We start from the raw sequence: 17,515 nt of genomic DNA on the forward strand, positions 1-17,515 counted from the left end.
TGGGATTCCTTGAGATAAAAGGAGGGGTGGCGTCATGGGGCAGCGCAGAAGATTTTGAAATTACATTTCTCCGGTAACTTGGATTCACCCCGCTTCATATCTTCAATGGAAGTCTTTGCGAGAGTCATCTCGTTTGGAAGGCATCTAAACCCAGGGGTGTCTTGGCCGGGGGGCAGGGGGGTCGTGGCTCCCTCTTCTTTTATGATTTGAAAGATTTTCGGAAAAATTATTGCTTTGTCGCAAAATTCTCAAACTTGAGCTGTGGGTAAAAAGGAGAAGTGAAAAGGAACCTTTTTGGTGACACAAATAACATGGACCAAAGTATTTTCCGTATTATCGAGGGGCAATTCACTTTTGTAAAGAAAATACTAGATTTCCACAAAAACAAAATGATTTCTCAGGATTTACCGATTTCTGCCATTGAGTGATTTGCTGCTCGGATTTCGTCAGTTAAAATCTGAATCTTCAAGGGTCAAATTTGGTTATGGAAATTTGCAATTTGGTCATAAGTTATATCTTTATTTGATAATTAAGACCGGGACGGTGCCAATTTTATGCCTTTAAAATTTTAAGATGATTCTAAAATCTATGCAGTTTTGTTGCATAAGGTAAAACAAGGACGAAGTCGATCAATATTCTGACAGTGGATATTCATTTTGAGAATGAATTTTATTAACAAAAACTGGCTCCAAAGAATGCAATTTCCGGCGCATTTGAAGCATTAGGAATATAAAAAATTAACTTTATTCTACACTCCTGATCTACCGATCTATAGGGTTGTGAGATGTCAGGGGCTTTCACAGTAAGAATGAAGAAACATTGACAAGATAAAAAAGCATTTAAAATATCTTTCCAGCTAAGGCAAAAGTTATGTGTTTTATCTCCCCCCCCCCCCTTACACTAACATAAAATGCTTCTATTTGATTAAAATAAATTTCGTCGGAAAAATTTTCTTTCGGGCCCCCTCTAGAATTCATTCGCCACGATGCCCCTGCCGAAATCAGACCATCTTGCGAAAACTATTTCTGAGTTGTATGCGATGATTAATTTCTCATTTTTATCAAAATCGCTAAAGGAAATGATGCAATGTTTGCAACCTTGCTCGTTAGTTTTGATCTTATTTCTCTACCATTTCCAATGTCCACAAGGGGGGGGGGGGGGGGGCTTACAAGAAAAAAGTAACTGAATATCCGGTGCCATGAAATGTTTTGCTAGGCTGCGCCTTGAACACCAATTTACCAATTTAAAAGGACGTTCTCGGAAAAATCGAAAAACATACCCCAGCTTGGAAGGTTTAATCTAAATGGTATTTTGAACGTAGTGCAAACACAGAGAAACTTGTGCAACAATTTTGTCTTGTCATTGAAGTTATTTCAATGTAGAACTGTGAGAATCTTAGTAACAATTAAACACAGGATACAGTTCTAAAATCTGTCAATAGATACCCAACGTTAAGCCTCAGCTTTTGGGCAAAAATGATGCACTGAAAAACGGCACACCAGCCTAAACTTCACTATTTGAGTCCATAAATTACATTGTTGGGTCTTGCACTTGACTGCTACCAAGATAGAGTGACACAAGGTAAAACAGTGATGGCAGGCTCTCGAAAAGGAGGCTGAGGCTGAGAGGGGCTTAAAAGGACTTTGTTCACATATGGCTTACCTGACAGCCCTTTAACAGCACCACAGGTCAACCAACCTCTCAGAACAACATTCCAGAGGTCAGCTCTCCACTCACGACAACAAAAGTCCATTTGATAATGACGCCGTCGTCTCCTGATCGACGATATTTCCACTTCCAATGTTCAAAGCTGTGGTCTTTGGACAAAGTCAATAATTGGCCTGCCTGCTGGCTTATTTGGAGCATTCGTTACTTTTATGCAGTTCCATTAATTCTTTCTCTAAATTGAGTTTTTCTTTTCTTAGGTCATCGAGTTTTAATGCTCTGTTTTTCAGTTGTCTCTCCAAAGTTTGCATAAGAGGAGCACAGATCACAGATAGCAGTTGACAGATGGCTTTTGTGTACACTGAAAAAGAGGAACAGTGCTTAGCAGAAAGCGTTCTTTCATCAGAAATACCGCGAATATACTAGACGGTGCTACAAATTCCTTTCTCGTATTTGATAGAAACGCACAGTTTTTATACGAATTAAGGGTTTGGTAAGTAAATTGCAATGCCACATAACAATATTCTAATCGAAAAAGGCTATAATGAGAAAAGTAACGAAAGCGGTGGTTGGAGTAAGGGGTGGGCATTGTGGTAGATCGCACACCTTTAATGGAATGACTCTTCATTATTTGTCATACCTTCTAGCCCTTGTAGGCGTTACTTGGGAAAATACATTGTAGCAATACCAGCAAAGTGGTTAAAGGTCAATGAAACTTTCATAAGAAAGGCATTTCGGCCCCTTTTGCTCCCACTATCAAAGGGTCAGACAGGCGCCTGCCTTTAGGCCTTGATCTTCGACGTCCATGGTTAGTGAGGCAAAATCTATTACGAGGCAACAAGAGTTCTCATAAAGGCGGTTAAATTTGCCTAAACACAGGTTAGAAGTTAAATGTACGACGAAAGAGGCCCAAAATAAATTGTTGAATGTAAAAATAAAGTCAAACACTGTTTAATGGAAAATTGAGAGTTATTTAAACAATTCATGTTTTGCAAAGCATACGATCAACTTTAAGTGGTATTATCCGCTTCTAGTTTTATTTCTGAATAACAACATTGAAAACTGAATAATGTTGAAAAACAACTTGACAACTTCGAGAGTCTTTAGCGTCTGTTGAAAAACTTTTACGTTAGTGGCTAAACATGTGACATGTGTGCGAACACACGTTACCACATGTGCAATGCTTTTTATAATAATACTATAAATTCTACCCAGCCTCGATACTTTTATGAAATTATCGTTTTGAGCCTGAATTTATTTTAAAAGTAATGATTTTTTCCAATCTGATATCGTTTCAGGGAACATCTTCCGCCACGAACATCGCAAAATTGGCAAATGCTGAAAAATTAGTCACAAATATACGAGTTGAGGCTTAGCGAAATTCTTATTGCATTCTGAAAATTGGATTACTCTAAGCCTGAATATTCTATAAACAAATGTACGTGCAAAACCATTTTATGCACAACTCAGAATAAAAATCACTGTCTGCTTCGATTGATATAAAAGAGAAATTTTCATCTCCCATGATTTCGGCCTAAGCTTAGAAAAAATTTAGCTTTGCTTTGTTTTGATAGCTGGCTTACATTTCTTACTTCCATGTAAAATAGAATTTCCAGAACAGTTGCGCTGTAAAAATATTGTGAATAACTTGGCTCTATTTAGCTATAGCACTCGTGTCAAGGTTTGAAGTCTGCCTCTTCATTCAGTCCTAAATATGCAAAACAAATTCTCTTTAAACAATGTTAGTTTGTTACAAAATCGACTGACTTTTTAGTATATTTGACTCATATAATGTTTACATGAAAAAGTGGCTGAAGGGGGAAAGGTGAGTGGAAAAGATGAAATCGGTAAACAATGGAGAATTCAAAAACAAAACAAGTAACTTGGTGTCCGGGGGATTTTGAAAGATATTGTAACTTCATAAACGGAATCGCTGATTTAACAAGTCTAAAGATGAATTGAAATAAAGGTAGATACTCACCCGTTCCATTGTGGATAGCTGTTACTAGATCTTGCATTTTGTGTCTGTGAGAGCAAAACGTGAAAAATTAATTTTACACAATCTAATCATCTGTTTTCATTGTTAGTAATATGCATCGTATCCATCCTATCTAAAATAAAACACTTTTTATAAAAGGCGTAAAAATACACTCTTCATAAGTTTTAATAAACTATAAATTTGATAATTTTCAAGCAAGGAACTCACGATAATGTCTTGTTGTAAGCCTCGGATTCTTCCTAAAAATGAATTTGTGTGAAACTCAAATACCTTGAAAATGGCTTTGAAAAAAGCAAACATTTTACGACATACTAAAAGCTTTTTCGTCTGACACTCCTCAGAGCATAAAACGTCAGAATAAGGTTCCGAAAGAACACGATGAAAAATATATACCCAGTTGTGGATCGAAATAGGCCAATCAGAAAAACATGCAAACATTTTATGTCGTTTTGTATTATTCGTAAATATTTGTGTTATTCAAAAATAAGAAATTTCTCAATTAATTGTATCTGCCACAAAGATAATTGAAACATAAGTAAAAACATGGCATCTCGATTTCTTGAATTATGGTCGGTCGTGGTCGGTCGATCGATGGTCGGTCGATGTGAACAACATTTTCACCCTCTACAAGGGAATCTCTTGGCAGAGGCTACACCCAATTACTGATATGGAATCATGCAGAATTATCTATTTAATTATTTAATTATGTTATTTGTAATTATTTGTTAATCATATTAATTACTCAATGTCATCAAACAAAGGAAAATGAACAAAGCATGCGTAACATAATCACGTGATTTTGAAAGATCATAATCACCCATTGAAGAGCATAATTAAATATCCCTAAATATTCAAAATCAGTGTAATGTGTTACTAATTGGCTGAGATAAGGCGATTTGTGCACAATTTCCTTCTCCTTCAAATCATTGCCATTGGGTCTCTGCTTGAAACTTTAAAGGCATTTGACACAGGTAAAAGTGGCTTACAGCCATTCGACCACGAGTGGTTGACCAATCATATTTCACACAGAGAAAAACACGTGAACAGTTTCCGTCTTTCTGCAAATTGGTGAAATCCTAGAGCAGCTCGCAGTGGTTTCACGTGAGCGGTTTTCAATACCTTTCTTGTGCGCGTGCTCTGATTAATTTGGCCTAAGTTATTTTTGGATTCACTGTACTTATGCATGTCAAATGCCTTTAACGACAAGGCCAGAATAACAGTTCTTCTGCGAGTCACAGGAAGGAAACAAATATCCCTCTTTCAAGCACGAAAAAGACTTGGAGCAAGTCTACAGTAATCCTTAAACAAAATTAAAATCGTTCATTGGCCATTTCTCACCCATTTATTAACTGTTTACTTGATATTGCAAATTGAAAGTTGTTTCAAACATATAAAATTCTGAAAGGGGTATTAAAAACACATTTTTGGCATTTTTTAATTACTTTTCTGATAGTGTAGAGCAAACGTCTACTTTTTTCTTCCATTTCCCGAGTTGCTTATTTACACATGAGCGTCCAGAAGTAGCATTGAGAAAACACTTACTGATTTAGGATTGCAGTCTGTTTTTCTCATCATATAAATAATAACGCTTACCTCCTCAAGAATAACAGGCAACTCAACAAGAGCTGACAAAGTAGCTGCACTTGGGGCGGGGCTGGGAACAATTGAAAACTCCACTTCAAGTCTCTCTAATCTGCAAAGAGGCAACATATTTGATAAGATTGAATTAAAGATTCACCGTATGTCCTCGAAATACCCCTCTCAAATAAGCCCCACCTTAAAATTTCAACTTTTGTGAAATAAGCCCCCATCTCTGGATAATTACCATGGGGTAAGGTATTGCCTCGACAGCAATACGTTTGCCCCAGTATATCTGCATCCTTTAGCATGCTCAAAGAGGGGAAACAAATTTATCCTGGTAATGTTTTTGGCTTGTGCTGAAGAAGCCCCAACCATCGAATAAGAATCCCCCCCCCCTCGAATAAGCCCTTTTCCCAAAATATTTTTTTTGCGAAATAGCCCCCGGAGGCTAAATCGTGGACATAAGGAACCGTAAATCCTCGAATAGGCCTCCAGGAGCTTATTTGCAAAAATGAATCCTTGGGTGGGGGCTTATTCGAGGGAGGGGCTTATTCGAGGGGGGCTTTTAAAAGTTTAGTATTTACCTCAATAGTCGACTGATACCATTAAAATAGTTACATAGTGCTGTGTGAAGATCTAACAAATATTATAATTTTTGTTAGATCTTCGGACGGAAGGTTTGCATATTGGGAGCTCCACGCTAAAAAGTAATCATTCTCATATTTAGGTCGCTGGAAGAAAAATATATGTGGTGTTATTCTGAAATAAGAAGCAAAAACTAGATAGCCTTTACTTTATAATAGATTGTTCGCAGTAAAGAGCATGGACTACTTACTGTGAGTAAGGTCCTGATTCGATCGCTTGAAAACACGTGACTTGGACATCACCAATCGCCTGTAAGGTACAAATCAAATCAATTCAACGACAAACATTACAGATGTTTCAGCCATAAACTGGTTAATCAATCGAGAGAGAAGATTATCAAAACGTTAAAAATTTGCAATTATCATTATAGGAAAAACAAAAGCTTTTTTAGACCTTAAGATATGTATTTTGTAGCGAGCTATTTTTGTAGACATGTACTAAAAAGTTAATTTCAAAACAAAAGTTCATATACCGTTGTGGGATCATCGTTAAAGCATGAAATAATTAAGCCAACGAAATCTTGATCCATCATTTGATACATAGACTGTGTTGCTACATCTACAAGAAAATAAAAGAAAATCATTCCAAAAAGTTTTAATGGGCAGGAGGTAGCAGAAAGAAAATTTACGAGATCCAAGTGATGAACAGAAAACCACATTTCTTCACGACGAAATTTGTTACTCTGTAGGGCCTACAATTTTGGGTTCACACACACAAAAATAACATAAAGATATCCTGTAAACAAGCCATTTGCATTTTAAACAGCGATTTGTAAAACGGAGCCCTTAAAACCGAAACCAGTACCAAAATGTGCGAAATTTTGAAACATACTAAAAACCTTCGTTTGACACTCTTCAGAGCACCAGTTTCTAGAGAACTCGTCTGACACTTATCATTTTTTAATTCAATTGGGAATATTTTCTGTAGGCAAGCAGCACTGATTGGGCAACCTTAACAGTCAAGTGCTTGTGCTTTTTGATAAGCCTAATTCGATTTCCTAGCTCAGAATTTCCGATCATTAGTCTGGCGTTTTGAACTTGGAAGAGTGTCAGACGAAATCCTTTAAGACCAAAGGCTTTAGTTTGTCTTAAATCGTAAGATGTTAAAGCTGAAGAAAATGAAAAACCAAAAAATGATGAAACAATGCCTCTAGTTGGAAAGACTTTTGAAGGGTAAGACATATTTTGGTCAATCGATAATAATGATGGAACGAATATTGTTTGGAATATACTAATGGCCGAGAAAGGTAAGGAGTCGTTCTAGGAGGCAAATATTGAAATGGTTATAATTCGGGCTTACTATACGTACCAACATGAGATGGCCAAACTGTTATGTGGGGATGCGAATGGTACCAGCCAATGATTCTCAATGGCTTGTTTGCTCTTGTGCTGTGACCAATCACATGAACTTAATTAAGGACAACGACTGAAACAAATTTCACATGCAATCTTCTAAACTTAGATATTTCTTCATAGCTGTGTTCCTTCAATATCATGTTTTGAAATATAAAAAAAGGAACGATGTGCTTTTTGGCCCATTTTCTACTATGCTTACCTGACTAAAAATTTCCCACAAATGTCAACTAAATATACATAGCAAATACAGTGGTCCTCGTTGATTGGAAGTCTCATTTAAAGTCTTCACCTCCCTTCAATATTTCTTGTTGGAATCCCTGTATGGCACAGTGGTAAAGCAGTAGCGTAGTAAGGGGGAGGCAAGAGAGGGCGGACGCCCCCCTCCACTGATGGCAAAAATCTCTCTGAAAAGCAGCGTTTTCTGGCGTTCCAAAGGGTGTGGTTCCCCATTTTTTCCTCGCTGAATTCACCTTTGCCCCCCCCTAACCTTACCACTCTGGCTACGCTACTGTGGTAATGCTTGCTATTCATAGCTTCAAGTGTGCCAAAGCTGTTTAAATGCATAAACAATACTTCAAATGAAATGTCTGTATCCTTTCGTGTCTTTCGTATCAAGTAACTTTTCGTGTCTCGTCTTTGTGTGCTTACTAAATATTATAATGTTTTCTACAATTTATTGCATTGATTGTGAAAGAAGAAATCTGTAGGTAACGTTTTCAGAAAAAGGGGTCGAATTAACAAAGGCCTCTTTTTGAAAAATGCTCATGGGCCTTTTATTTATGCCATGCCACCCCTTTATGACAGCATACCTCCAGTCATAAACTTGCAATACATCAATTTTTTATGAGAAATTATTTCGTGCATATATTTGATCAGAGCGTATCTAGATGAAGCCTATCTTACTTGTACGAAAACAGCAAACAGGTTATCACCGTACAACAAAATAAAAGAAACAGAAAGGATATTTCAGCTTTAGTAGATGCATTTGAAAGCTGTTCTGGTGATATCTCGACTCGATCTTTACGTTTGTCAGACCTTCTCAACATGATGACTGCATGAGCATGTGATACTTCATCCTCTATCTTTGAATTTAAAAGCATGCACATCAGATCAAGAAACTCAAATATCAACGTAATAAATTATCAAGAAGGGCATCAAAGTCAGCGAAGTTTCTACGGCGAAAAAGGATGCGAAATATATAAAAAAAGCATACGTATAAAAAATTCCAAATCATATCCTTTCCAGTCTGTGAAACTTTGTTTACTGTCAACAGAGTTATATGCAATAAAAATTGATCAACGTTAAAGTTTTTTATTTTAGAGAAAATTACAAACAAATAAAGTATTGTGCTAAATTTTGCATTCTGTGCAATGTAGTCTAGTGAAAATTTGTCTAATGATTGACAAAGGGCCCCAGATCCAGTATGGTAAAAATAAAAATCATCTTGAGTGCATTTTTGCCCAATTCCAATAGATAATTCACTTAATTCCATTTGGTAAAGATAAATGGGTGAAGGGCAGCGACGGAGCCATTAACACAAAAACTTGTTCTTGGCACTGCCTTAAACACATGATCTTAAATTAAGTTATTTTTCTTTCGTTTAGTTTCGAAACTGTTCCCTAGTTTAGCTTTGAAACTTTTGACAATAGAGCTTTTAAGTATGAAGTTATAATAATATGTTTTTAGTAATTTCGTACAACATTACCTAATATAACACCACAAATTACCTCTAAACATGCAATATTAGTTTAATATTTTACAAATTGGGCGAGATATGGCCTATAAAGAATTCAAAGTTTGCTAAAGATTTCTGCAATTTTGACATGGTTCATCAAATTGAGCGCAGTGACAGAATTGCAGTGATTTGACGAGGGCAGAGTCTGTGCTCAAGTTGCTATATCTCAGCCAGTTTCGAGCACATTCAACTGGTTTCACACATTTAGAGATCCTTCAGGTTAAATAAATCAAAGCATTGCAGAGGAGAATCTTTTTTCACTCCTTTATTTTAAGTAAGTGAGTGCAAAATAGATACAACAGGCAAACAACGAAAGTTAAAACAAAACGCTGTTTGATATTGCCACGTAAGTTCAGAGCTCGCTAAACTGAAACGGCTTTTCAATGCCTCGAGAACTAGCCAGAACTAAGGTGCCAACGATAAACGTCAATATTTGGGCTCCAACAAACAAAAAGAGCACATCAAATGGCTCAAAGCCCAGAGTTTGCTTGCTAACGGCTTAACAGGGGTTATCAAGGTCAAAACGATCTTTCTTCACCTTGAAACACACCAGGATAAGTTCTTGATTGTATTCAAGAGCACAAAAAAAATTTATGCATGTGTTGCACATTTAGGTAATGCTCACCTTGATTTGTCTTTTCTTTTAAGAGACCTGTTGAAATCACAGTTTTATTCTCTTTGCAGCACAAAACCCTAACTACAAATTTAATCTTCAGAAACAACATCCTCAAATCAACCAAAAAATATCTCTTCTACGCCAAAAAATAAAAATATCTCTTATATATATCAAATAAATATATCAAATATTACACATGGACGTCACCAGATGGCAAATCAAAGAACCAAATTGAGTTCATTCTAGCTCGAAAACCGTCTCACCTGATATATCAGACCATAGAATGGTAAGGACAAAAATCAGACTAAGCTTCTCTTGGCCAAAGAAGATCGGAGTAACACGAAAGCAGAGTCCTGAAAAGTTGTTAACCTTCCTCCAGAAAAAAACATCCCAGAAGGCAAACCTACCTCACAAAACAATAGAAAGTGGGCGTGGCTTGGGTGTGTCATTGGAGCTTTTATTGTTCTTCGTGGACCTTCCTCCGGTCAGTGACCGTCTGACCGTAATGTTTTTCTGGCTCTGCACGAAAGTACAACCTAGAACCATTACTCGCAGATGCAAAACAACCGTTTCAACTGAAACTGAGTAATCGCTTTTTCACTCTTGATGAAATCTCAGACCAAAGTGATGTATTTGAAGAAATAACTACTGGTATTCTTGAAAAAGTTAAAGAAGTCTCGCCACTTCAGATATTTCCTCAGTGTAACTGGATGTCTGCAGAAACAAAGAAAACATAAAATTATCAGCTCAAAACATAAAATCAGAGAACAAAAAGGTGCTAAGTCACCAGAGTACAAAATTGCAAAAGCTGAACCTAAAACGCTGGTCAAAAAAGATAGGCTAAAGCAAATCGAAAAAGACATTGACTCCATCTGCAACCTCCCACCACACAAGCAATACTATGCTGCAATTAAGCGACTTAAAAGCAAGCTGGAAGAAATCAGTTGGGGAATGAAGGCTAAAAATGGAGACATCCTAACTGATAAAAAAAACCTTCTGGAACGCTGGGCAGAATTCTATGAATACTTATACAAAGATGATATCCTTTCTTTTGACATTGATGATACTCATGAGGATTCCATACCACATATTCCAAGAAGTGAAGTTGAGAATGCCATACAAAATTTGAAGATCGGCAGAAGCCCAGGATTAGAGAACAAATACTCCGAATACTTAAAGGCAGGAGGAGAACCATGACACTGTACCACAAAAATTCAAAGAAGCTCTTATTGTCGTGCTTTACAAGAAGAATAGCAGACTAGATTGTGGTAACTACCGCCAAATTAGCCTATTGAGTTATATCTACAAAATCTATATTAGCAACATCGCATCTAGAGTTAAACATGATCTCTATGCTTCGTTCCATGACTCTCAAGCAGCTAACCAACCAGGAAGAGGTACCATTGAACAAGTTATTGCATTGGAACAAATCATCAAAAAGGCCATCGAATTCAACAACCCCGTAGACATTGCTTTTATTTATTTCACAAAAGCATTTGATAGCATTAAGCTCGATTGCTTATGGAAACTTCTTGAGAAAACCAACATAAATAAGATATATATTAGGCCCCTTAAATAAACATACGACAACTCCACTGCATCTATTAAAACTGACATTGGTATTTCCAGACCTGTCAAGATCCTGAAAGGCGTTAAGCAAGGAGATGTCCTGTCAGCTCTCTTGTTCTGTATCGTCATTGCTACAATCATTCTGGAAGCGGAATCTGAGTATAAATTCTCTATTGGTGGTCAACTCCTCATTAATCTCACATATGCTGATGACATAGCAGCCATTAATAGATCACAACGAGAACTTCAAACCTTTCCTGATTGTTAAGTAAAATACTCCTCTGAAGTCGGGCTCTACATAAATGCTCCAAAGACAGAATATTTGACAACTGCTAAAAATGATACCTTAACGGAAAACAAATAAAACAAGTAAATAAATTTGTTTATCTTGGCCATAAATTATCTGCCACAAATGATGGAACTGTAGCTGTTAAACATAGAATCGGTCTCGGATGAATCGCTTTTGAGAAGAACAAACTGCTTCTAACATCTACCAAAGTCCCTTATCATATAAAAACAAAAATTTTCAATAGATATATTCTTCCAGTAGTTCTTTATGGAATGGAATGTGTTATTTGGACTAAGAAGCTCCAGCAAACGATGGAATCTTTCCAGAATCACATCATGAGAATTATGACCAACCATAGACTTATTGACCATATCAAAATTGAAGACCTGCTGAAAACCACCAATGATACCCCTATCATATCAACCATCAAGAGCAAAGTATTGGAATTATTTGGACACATCAAACGCTCTGAAGTGAGCCTTTCAAAACTCTGCCTGGAAGGCGCTGTTGAAGGGAAAAAAACAAAGGAACACCAAAGAAACGGTGGCGCGATAACATCTTAACTTGATCACAACTTGACCTCGCCGGGTTGAATGTTACTAGCAAAGATCGTGACCGTTGGAAAACACTCTCTCATGTTACTGCGCAATTTGCCATAGGCGGAGACAGCGAACCATGATGATGAAACTCAACTCACCAGCTCATCTGCTTATCAACCCTCCTCAAGTTATTTTAACCACCTGGGCAAACAAACAACTCATAGGAAGCCCACCCACAGAACAGACAAAGGGCACCAATTCAAGAACATCAAGCCTTTTTCAAGAAGAATCACCATAAGTAACATGAGTCAATAAAACAGCACTGAAATATTGCACAAAACGTTTGAACCTGGTGAATCTGACACTGATGCTTCCTCTTCTGACAGCAAAACTAGTGCATAAGAGAGCAATTTTCACACATAGTTGCTGGATGTTTTCTAGACTCTATGCTTTAAACTTTTCTAAACATGATTAATGACATGACATAATCAACTACAGGACATATTATTTGGGTTAAAATAAATCTAGGGGTGCACAATGCCCCACTTGTGCTAATTGATTCCCTGGAAGAGCTGGAATGTCAAAATATTCATGTACATGTACAGCTGTGGTGTCACAGAGTAGAGAGAGGTAGCATGTAGAATGATGTGCTAGCTGCCTGTTAGTTAGTCACTTCACAAGAATTATGCTATTCTAAGATCCCATTAAGGATGTCAATTTTTGCCTTCATATTAACCAAAAATGGATCATAGAATGGGAATCCGCATGTTTAAATCATATTGATTTGAAAATTTCATTTTGCTTCAACAGTCAAGCTGCCAATCACCCATTTTTAAAATTAAGCTGTTCCTAGAAGTTTTACTAGAATTTTCTGCTGCAGAGAAAACATTAAGACATAATGAAAACATCAACATGTGTCCAGACTTTTTAACACAATCGACAAATTGATGAGCAGAATTCAAAGTCTTGACTGTCATTCTAAACAAAAAATCCTGTTGTATCATTGTCTCATTCTGACTAAAATTTTTAGAATCTCACCATTGCAGATCTTAGCAATAATCTTGATAGTATTGTCACCAAATATAACAGACAATGGCTCCAGTTACCAATCAGTGCCACAAAAAGCTATGTTATACTACCCAGATCAAATATGGCATCTCTTCCTTTCTTCAAAAAAACTCACTCATCGCCAAACTACGGTAAAAAATTTATTTGAATCCTCTTCCACATCAATAGCTTTTCTATGGCAAGAAACCAGCCACCATCCTAACATTTGATGCAATATAGATACACTAAAGAGGTCCTTACGGCCCTCAAGGCTGTCAAAAATGGATATGAAGACAGAATATTAAAGTCGCAAGGTTTTAGCAATTCTTTAATTCTCCAGTCCTTGCACTAGCTCCCTCTAGTCAGTTGGCCACCAAAATATACCAAGATAAAATTTAAACTTCTTTGTTAAGTATAACACATTCAACACAGGAAAAACCATCACAAATGGTCATTATTTCAGACATCTCCTTGCTCTTTCTGTCTTCAAAATGAACATTGTTTCAAGCTGTAAGTTTGAACCTTGTTACATATACTTGGAGGCATAGCACTGCTCAATTGTGTCTCATTATTCATCTGACACCACATGTTTTCTATGTCTGCCCATTTTTACTTCATCCATATTAATTACAGGAGATTCATTGAAACCTGATATTTTCTATATTGTTTTTGGCATTCTCTACCTTCATGAGTGAACTTCTGGAATTGAGAGCAACTTCAAAGTCAGCAGCAATTGTAAAAGTCTCTTGTCCACTCCCTGCCATCTAAGTGTGGCAAAGTTCACCCAAACAATGTCTCAATGGGAGCAATTGACATTCTTGCTTCTTTTTCTGATTCATTCTCTATGTTAAAGAACCTAAATTCTAATAAAGCTCTCCAGCCCCAACTTCTATCAACAGTTATGGGCATTGCAATAAACATTACTTATTATTTACTCTTTAAAAGAAACAAACCTTGGACTGAACCCCCCTGAGGGGTAACTTCAGTATACACTGGAACAGGATGTGCCGTTTTTTGGGGTACCAGTTTTCATGAAGAAATAATCTGATTTGAGTTGTTGGATTTTTGCAAATTTGAATCAAATTTAAGGGTATACATTTCATATCATTTATCTAAGTTTTGGGGTACGATTTTTTGGAAAATTTATAAATTTTAGGGAATTTTTTGTATATCAAAATGGCATACTCCCGTCCTTAACCGTTTGAAGTTACCCCTCCCTCCAGGGGAACTGAACCCAATTTAATGGACTTCGAACACACTTTAATTGTAGGCCTATGTTTAATCTTTTTTGGTATTATTATTATTATACTATTATTACTATTAGTATAATAATTTCATTTTGGATACTATTTATTTTGATATCTTTGAAGTGCTGAAATATCTTAATGTATACCAGGGTGGAATCCATGTGAATCTCACGCCAAATAAACAATAGAAAGACAATGGGAATCGTTAGTCTACGCTGGATATCTCTGGCGTAAGCTACATGGATTCCACACTGGAATGTATAGGGGGGCCTCTCTTCTCGATTAGCTTTGCTACAGAGAGCGCACCTCTTTCAAATAATTCCCCATACATGCACATCCCACCGATAATTTGTGTTCCATATCTTATTGTTATAGCGATTGTTTGATATTTGATGTTGTTGTATCTTTATTTAGTATTTTGTGGAATAAATGTATGTTTTGTTGTGGAATTTAAAATATAATGAACCTGAACCTAATCTAACTGTCTAAGTTTCATTTTGTCACGAGTTGCAAAAAACAGTGAGATGTAGAATTGTATTATTTAATGATATATTGAATGAAAAGAGTCTAAAACATTAATTGCTACTTCCAGAAAATGAGGGGAAATAGGGCAGTAGGGGGAATCAAAGCAACCTACCTCTCCAATAAGTAGACCCATCACTTCTTCTTGCTCTGTTGATAATGCATGAGTCATACAGACCATGAAAGCGTCTGATTCGATTAAAAATTTCTTCACCATTTTTATTTACTTGCCCCTTCTGGTTTTCGCTTTTGCTTCTGTCCTGGGGACCAAGATTGTTCTGTGATCGAATTGAACCAATGAGGTAAAAATAAACACTAGAGTGCGAACTCCCATTGGTTTCCGTTGACGCGAGTGAGGCCGTCATGCGCACGGCTACCATTTTGAATGCATGGCAAAAGACAACAAATAAGTGTGGAGGACGACTGTTTGTGCTACTGGAAAAACAGAAGGAAAAGGCTTTTTTTATTTCATTTTCGACAAAATTGTGCAAATTTAAGCAAAGCAGTGCCGAGGAAGACCTTTTGCAATGATTTCTATGGGAGGTAAGTTGTTTTAACTACACGTCCAATGCACTGAATGTGCATAGGCTTCAGTGCATTGCCTACCTTAATAAACCAAACTAGCTTCGAAGCGAATTACTTTATAAAATATTTCACTTAAAATGAAGGATTTAATATTTGGCGAAAAACTTCTAAACGAAACATTTGAAGCAAACAGCAAAAGCTATGGTTTTTTAAGTTTATGTGTTTTTAAACAAAACTAATTTTTTCATCCGGTGTCGTAAACTTGGTGTGTTTTTCATTACTATCTGCCTTGTGTAATGCTTGGCGTAAGTTTGCATACGCAGAAGGAAGTATTTCTCGCAAATTTTCTTCACAACTTGTGTGAGATGATCATCCTCAAAGACTGGGTCGATTTCGTGTGCATGTTTGGAAAACGATGGAAATAATTTGCTTAGGTTTTCGCCTTGACTTCGTAGCACGCCGTTCGTCATTCTCCGTATCAATCCAACTTGTGAATTGATTTTCATGTCTCCCTTCCTTGTACCTTTAACTCTCTCCCGGAATGATTTCTCACATAATGTGATTAATTTGTGCACCCCAAATGATACTTTTATAAGCCCTCCATTGTTCTTTCTATCCAGAAACAGGGAAAATGGTGCTGTCACATAGTCATGTTCCTCTGACATGCAATTGAGAATGAGGGCTTCAGAACATTGAGAGCAATCAAGCTTTTTGATGATACGACGAACTATGAATCCTGCAATGTAGTATATGATGTTTTCAGAGAAGTTTGACAAGGAAATCCTATCAAGACTCTCAGACAAAGCATTTGCGTCCTCATCAGTCATTTCATCATCATTGCTTGGATATTCGCATATGGGAGATCTATGCTTTGTCCACTTTAAACTGAATAAAGAACCTGTGCAATTCTCATCAAATGACATGACATTAGCCTGGCTCGATGCAACAATTGAATTCTTAAGCAGCAAATTCCTTATGGCATACTTAAACTGTAAGGTGTTTGGATTGTTATTATTACCACCTCGTCCTCGGATACAAGCAAACAGCAACTCTATGTGGTCTTGGGAAAACTTGTAAGTTAATACATAGTTAAATGGCCTTTCTGGTGCAGTTAAGAGTTCCTTTGCAATTGACATAATAGATTTCATTGTCATTAGAAAACCAAGTATGAAAGTTTTGCGTCTACTGAACACAAGCAATTGCCTTTCACTGGATTTCAAGGACAGAAGATACTCTGCTGATTGGGCAAAAGTTTGCTCGATATATTCAAGGTTTTGCAACCTTATTGGGCGTTTAAAGCCTTTGGCAAATGCAAACCGTGAATTGAGGATGTCAAAAATTTTATCAATTGTTCTTATGAAGACAATAGTTGCACTAGCATTTTCGAATTCAGCATGTTTTAAGTCTGTCTTTAAGAACTCTAATGCATTAGCAACTGATGAGCTCAGTGTCTGAGCTGCATATTTTACTTTCATTTTATGCTGCTGCCAATGCACATGGTTTACATTAATTTTGTTTGCCAAAGTTAAACCTTCCTCTTCTTGCATCTTGCATAATTTTTCAATATATTCCCAAGAAATAATATCCCCAGAATTTGTAGAAAATTTCCCATATTCGCCCAATGTATTTCTCGCTAGCTTAACCATGTGGCATGCATCTAGAACTCCATAAACATCATATGGCCTAGTCGGGTGTTGGAAAGAGGCTATCATGCCATTGTAATTTGGTGTGAATGAGCAACCAAGTAACCTAAGTGTTTCAAGGTTAGCAGATGTGCCATCACAAGTTAGTGACCAAACCCTAAAGCCATAATCAGCAACCAAGGACAATGCACTCTTAACTAGTGATGCCTGTATTTGCCCGTTTAACTTATTTGTAAAGAAATATCCTATTGGACATTTCCAGTGACTTCTCAGACCAACAAGAAGAAATGCTAGAGCTTCAGAAGCTTGGTCTTCACTGTTTTCCGGGATGCAACCTCCATAATCAACAAAGCCTGAAAATTTCTGATTGCCCTTGTTATAAATCACTTGCTTCCTTATGGCCATTGCATCTATCATTAAGGCACAGTCAGACATGTTTGTGTTGTTGGCAAGCTGAGCAGCAAGATTTTCTAGAACATCTTTGAAAAATCCAGGCTCACAGTTCACAGAAGACTGCCAATTTCTTAAAGAAGATGGA

General features: G+C 36.8%; 1 protein-coding gene across 1 annotated transcript; it reads right to left on the bottom strand.

Moving 5' to 3' along the window:
- Nucleotides 1-1,345: 1,345 nt before the first annotated feature.
- LOC135684744 (lys-63-specific deubiquitinase BRCC36) lies at nucleotides 1,346-15,105 on the bottom strand. The gene is made up of 9 exons (XM_065200388.2): nucleotides 14,925-15,105; nucleotides 8,211-8,327; nucleotides 7,199-7,292; nucleotides 6,363-6,448; nucleotides 6,081-6,139; nucleotides 5,258-5,357; nucleotides 3,872-3,903; nucleotides 3,647-3,690; nucleotides 1,346-2,026 (listed from the first exon to the last, which is right to left on the bottom strand). The coding sequence occupies exons 1-9, from the start codon at nucleotides 15,024-15,026 to the stop codon at nucleotides 1,854-1,856; spliced, it is 807 nt and encodes a 268-aa protein (XP_065056460.1). The 5' UTR covers nucleotides 15,027-15,105; the 3' UTR covers nucleotides 1,346-1,853.
- Between the last annotated feature and the right edge of the window lie 2,410 nt (nucleotides 15,106-17,515).

Source organism: Rhopilema esculentum, chromosome 21 (genome assembly GCF_057945365.1).
Source record: "Rhopilema esculentum isolate cy_ngs chromosome 21, ASM5794536v1, whole genome shotgun sequence".
NCBI lineage: Eukaryota > Metazoa > Cnidaria > Scyphozoa > Rhizostomeae > Rhizostomatidae > Rhopilema > Rhopilema esculentum.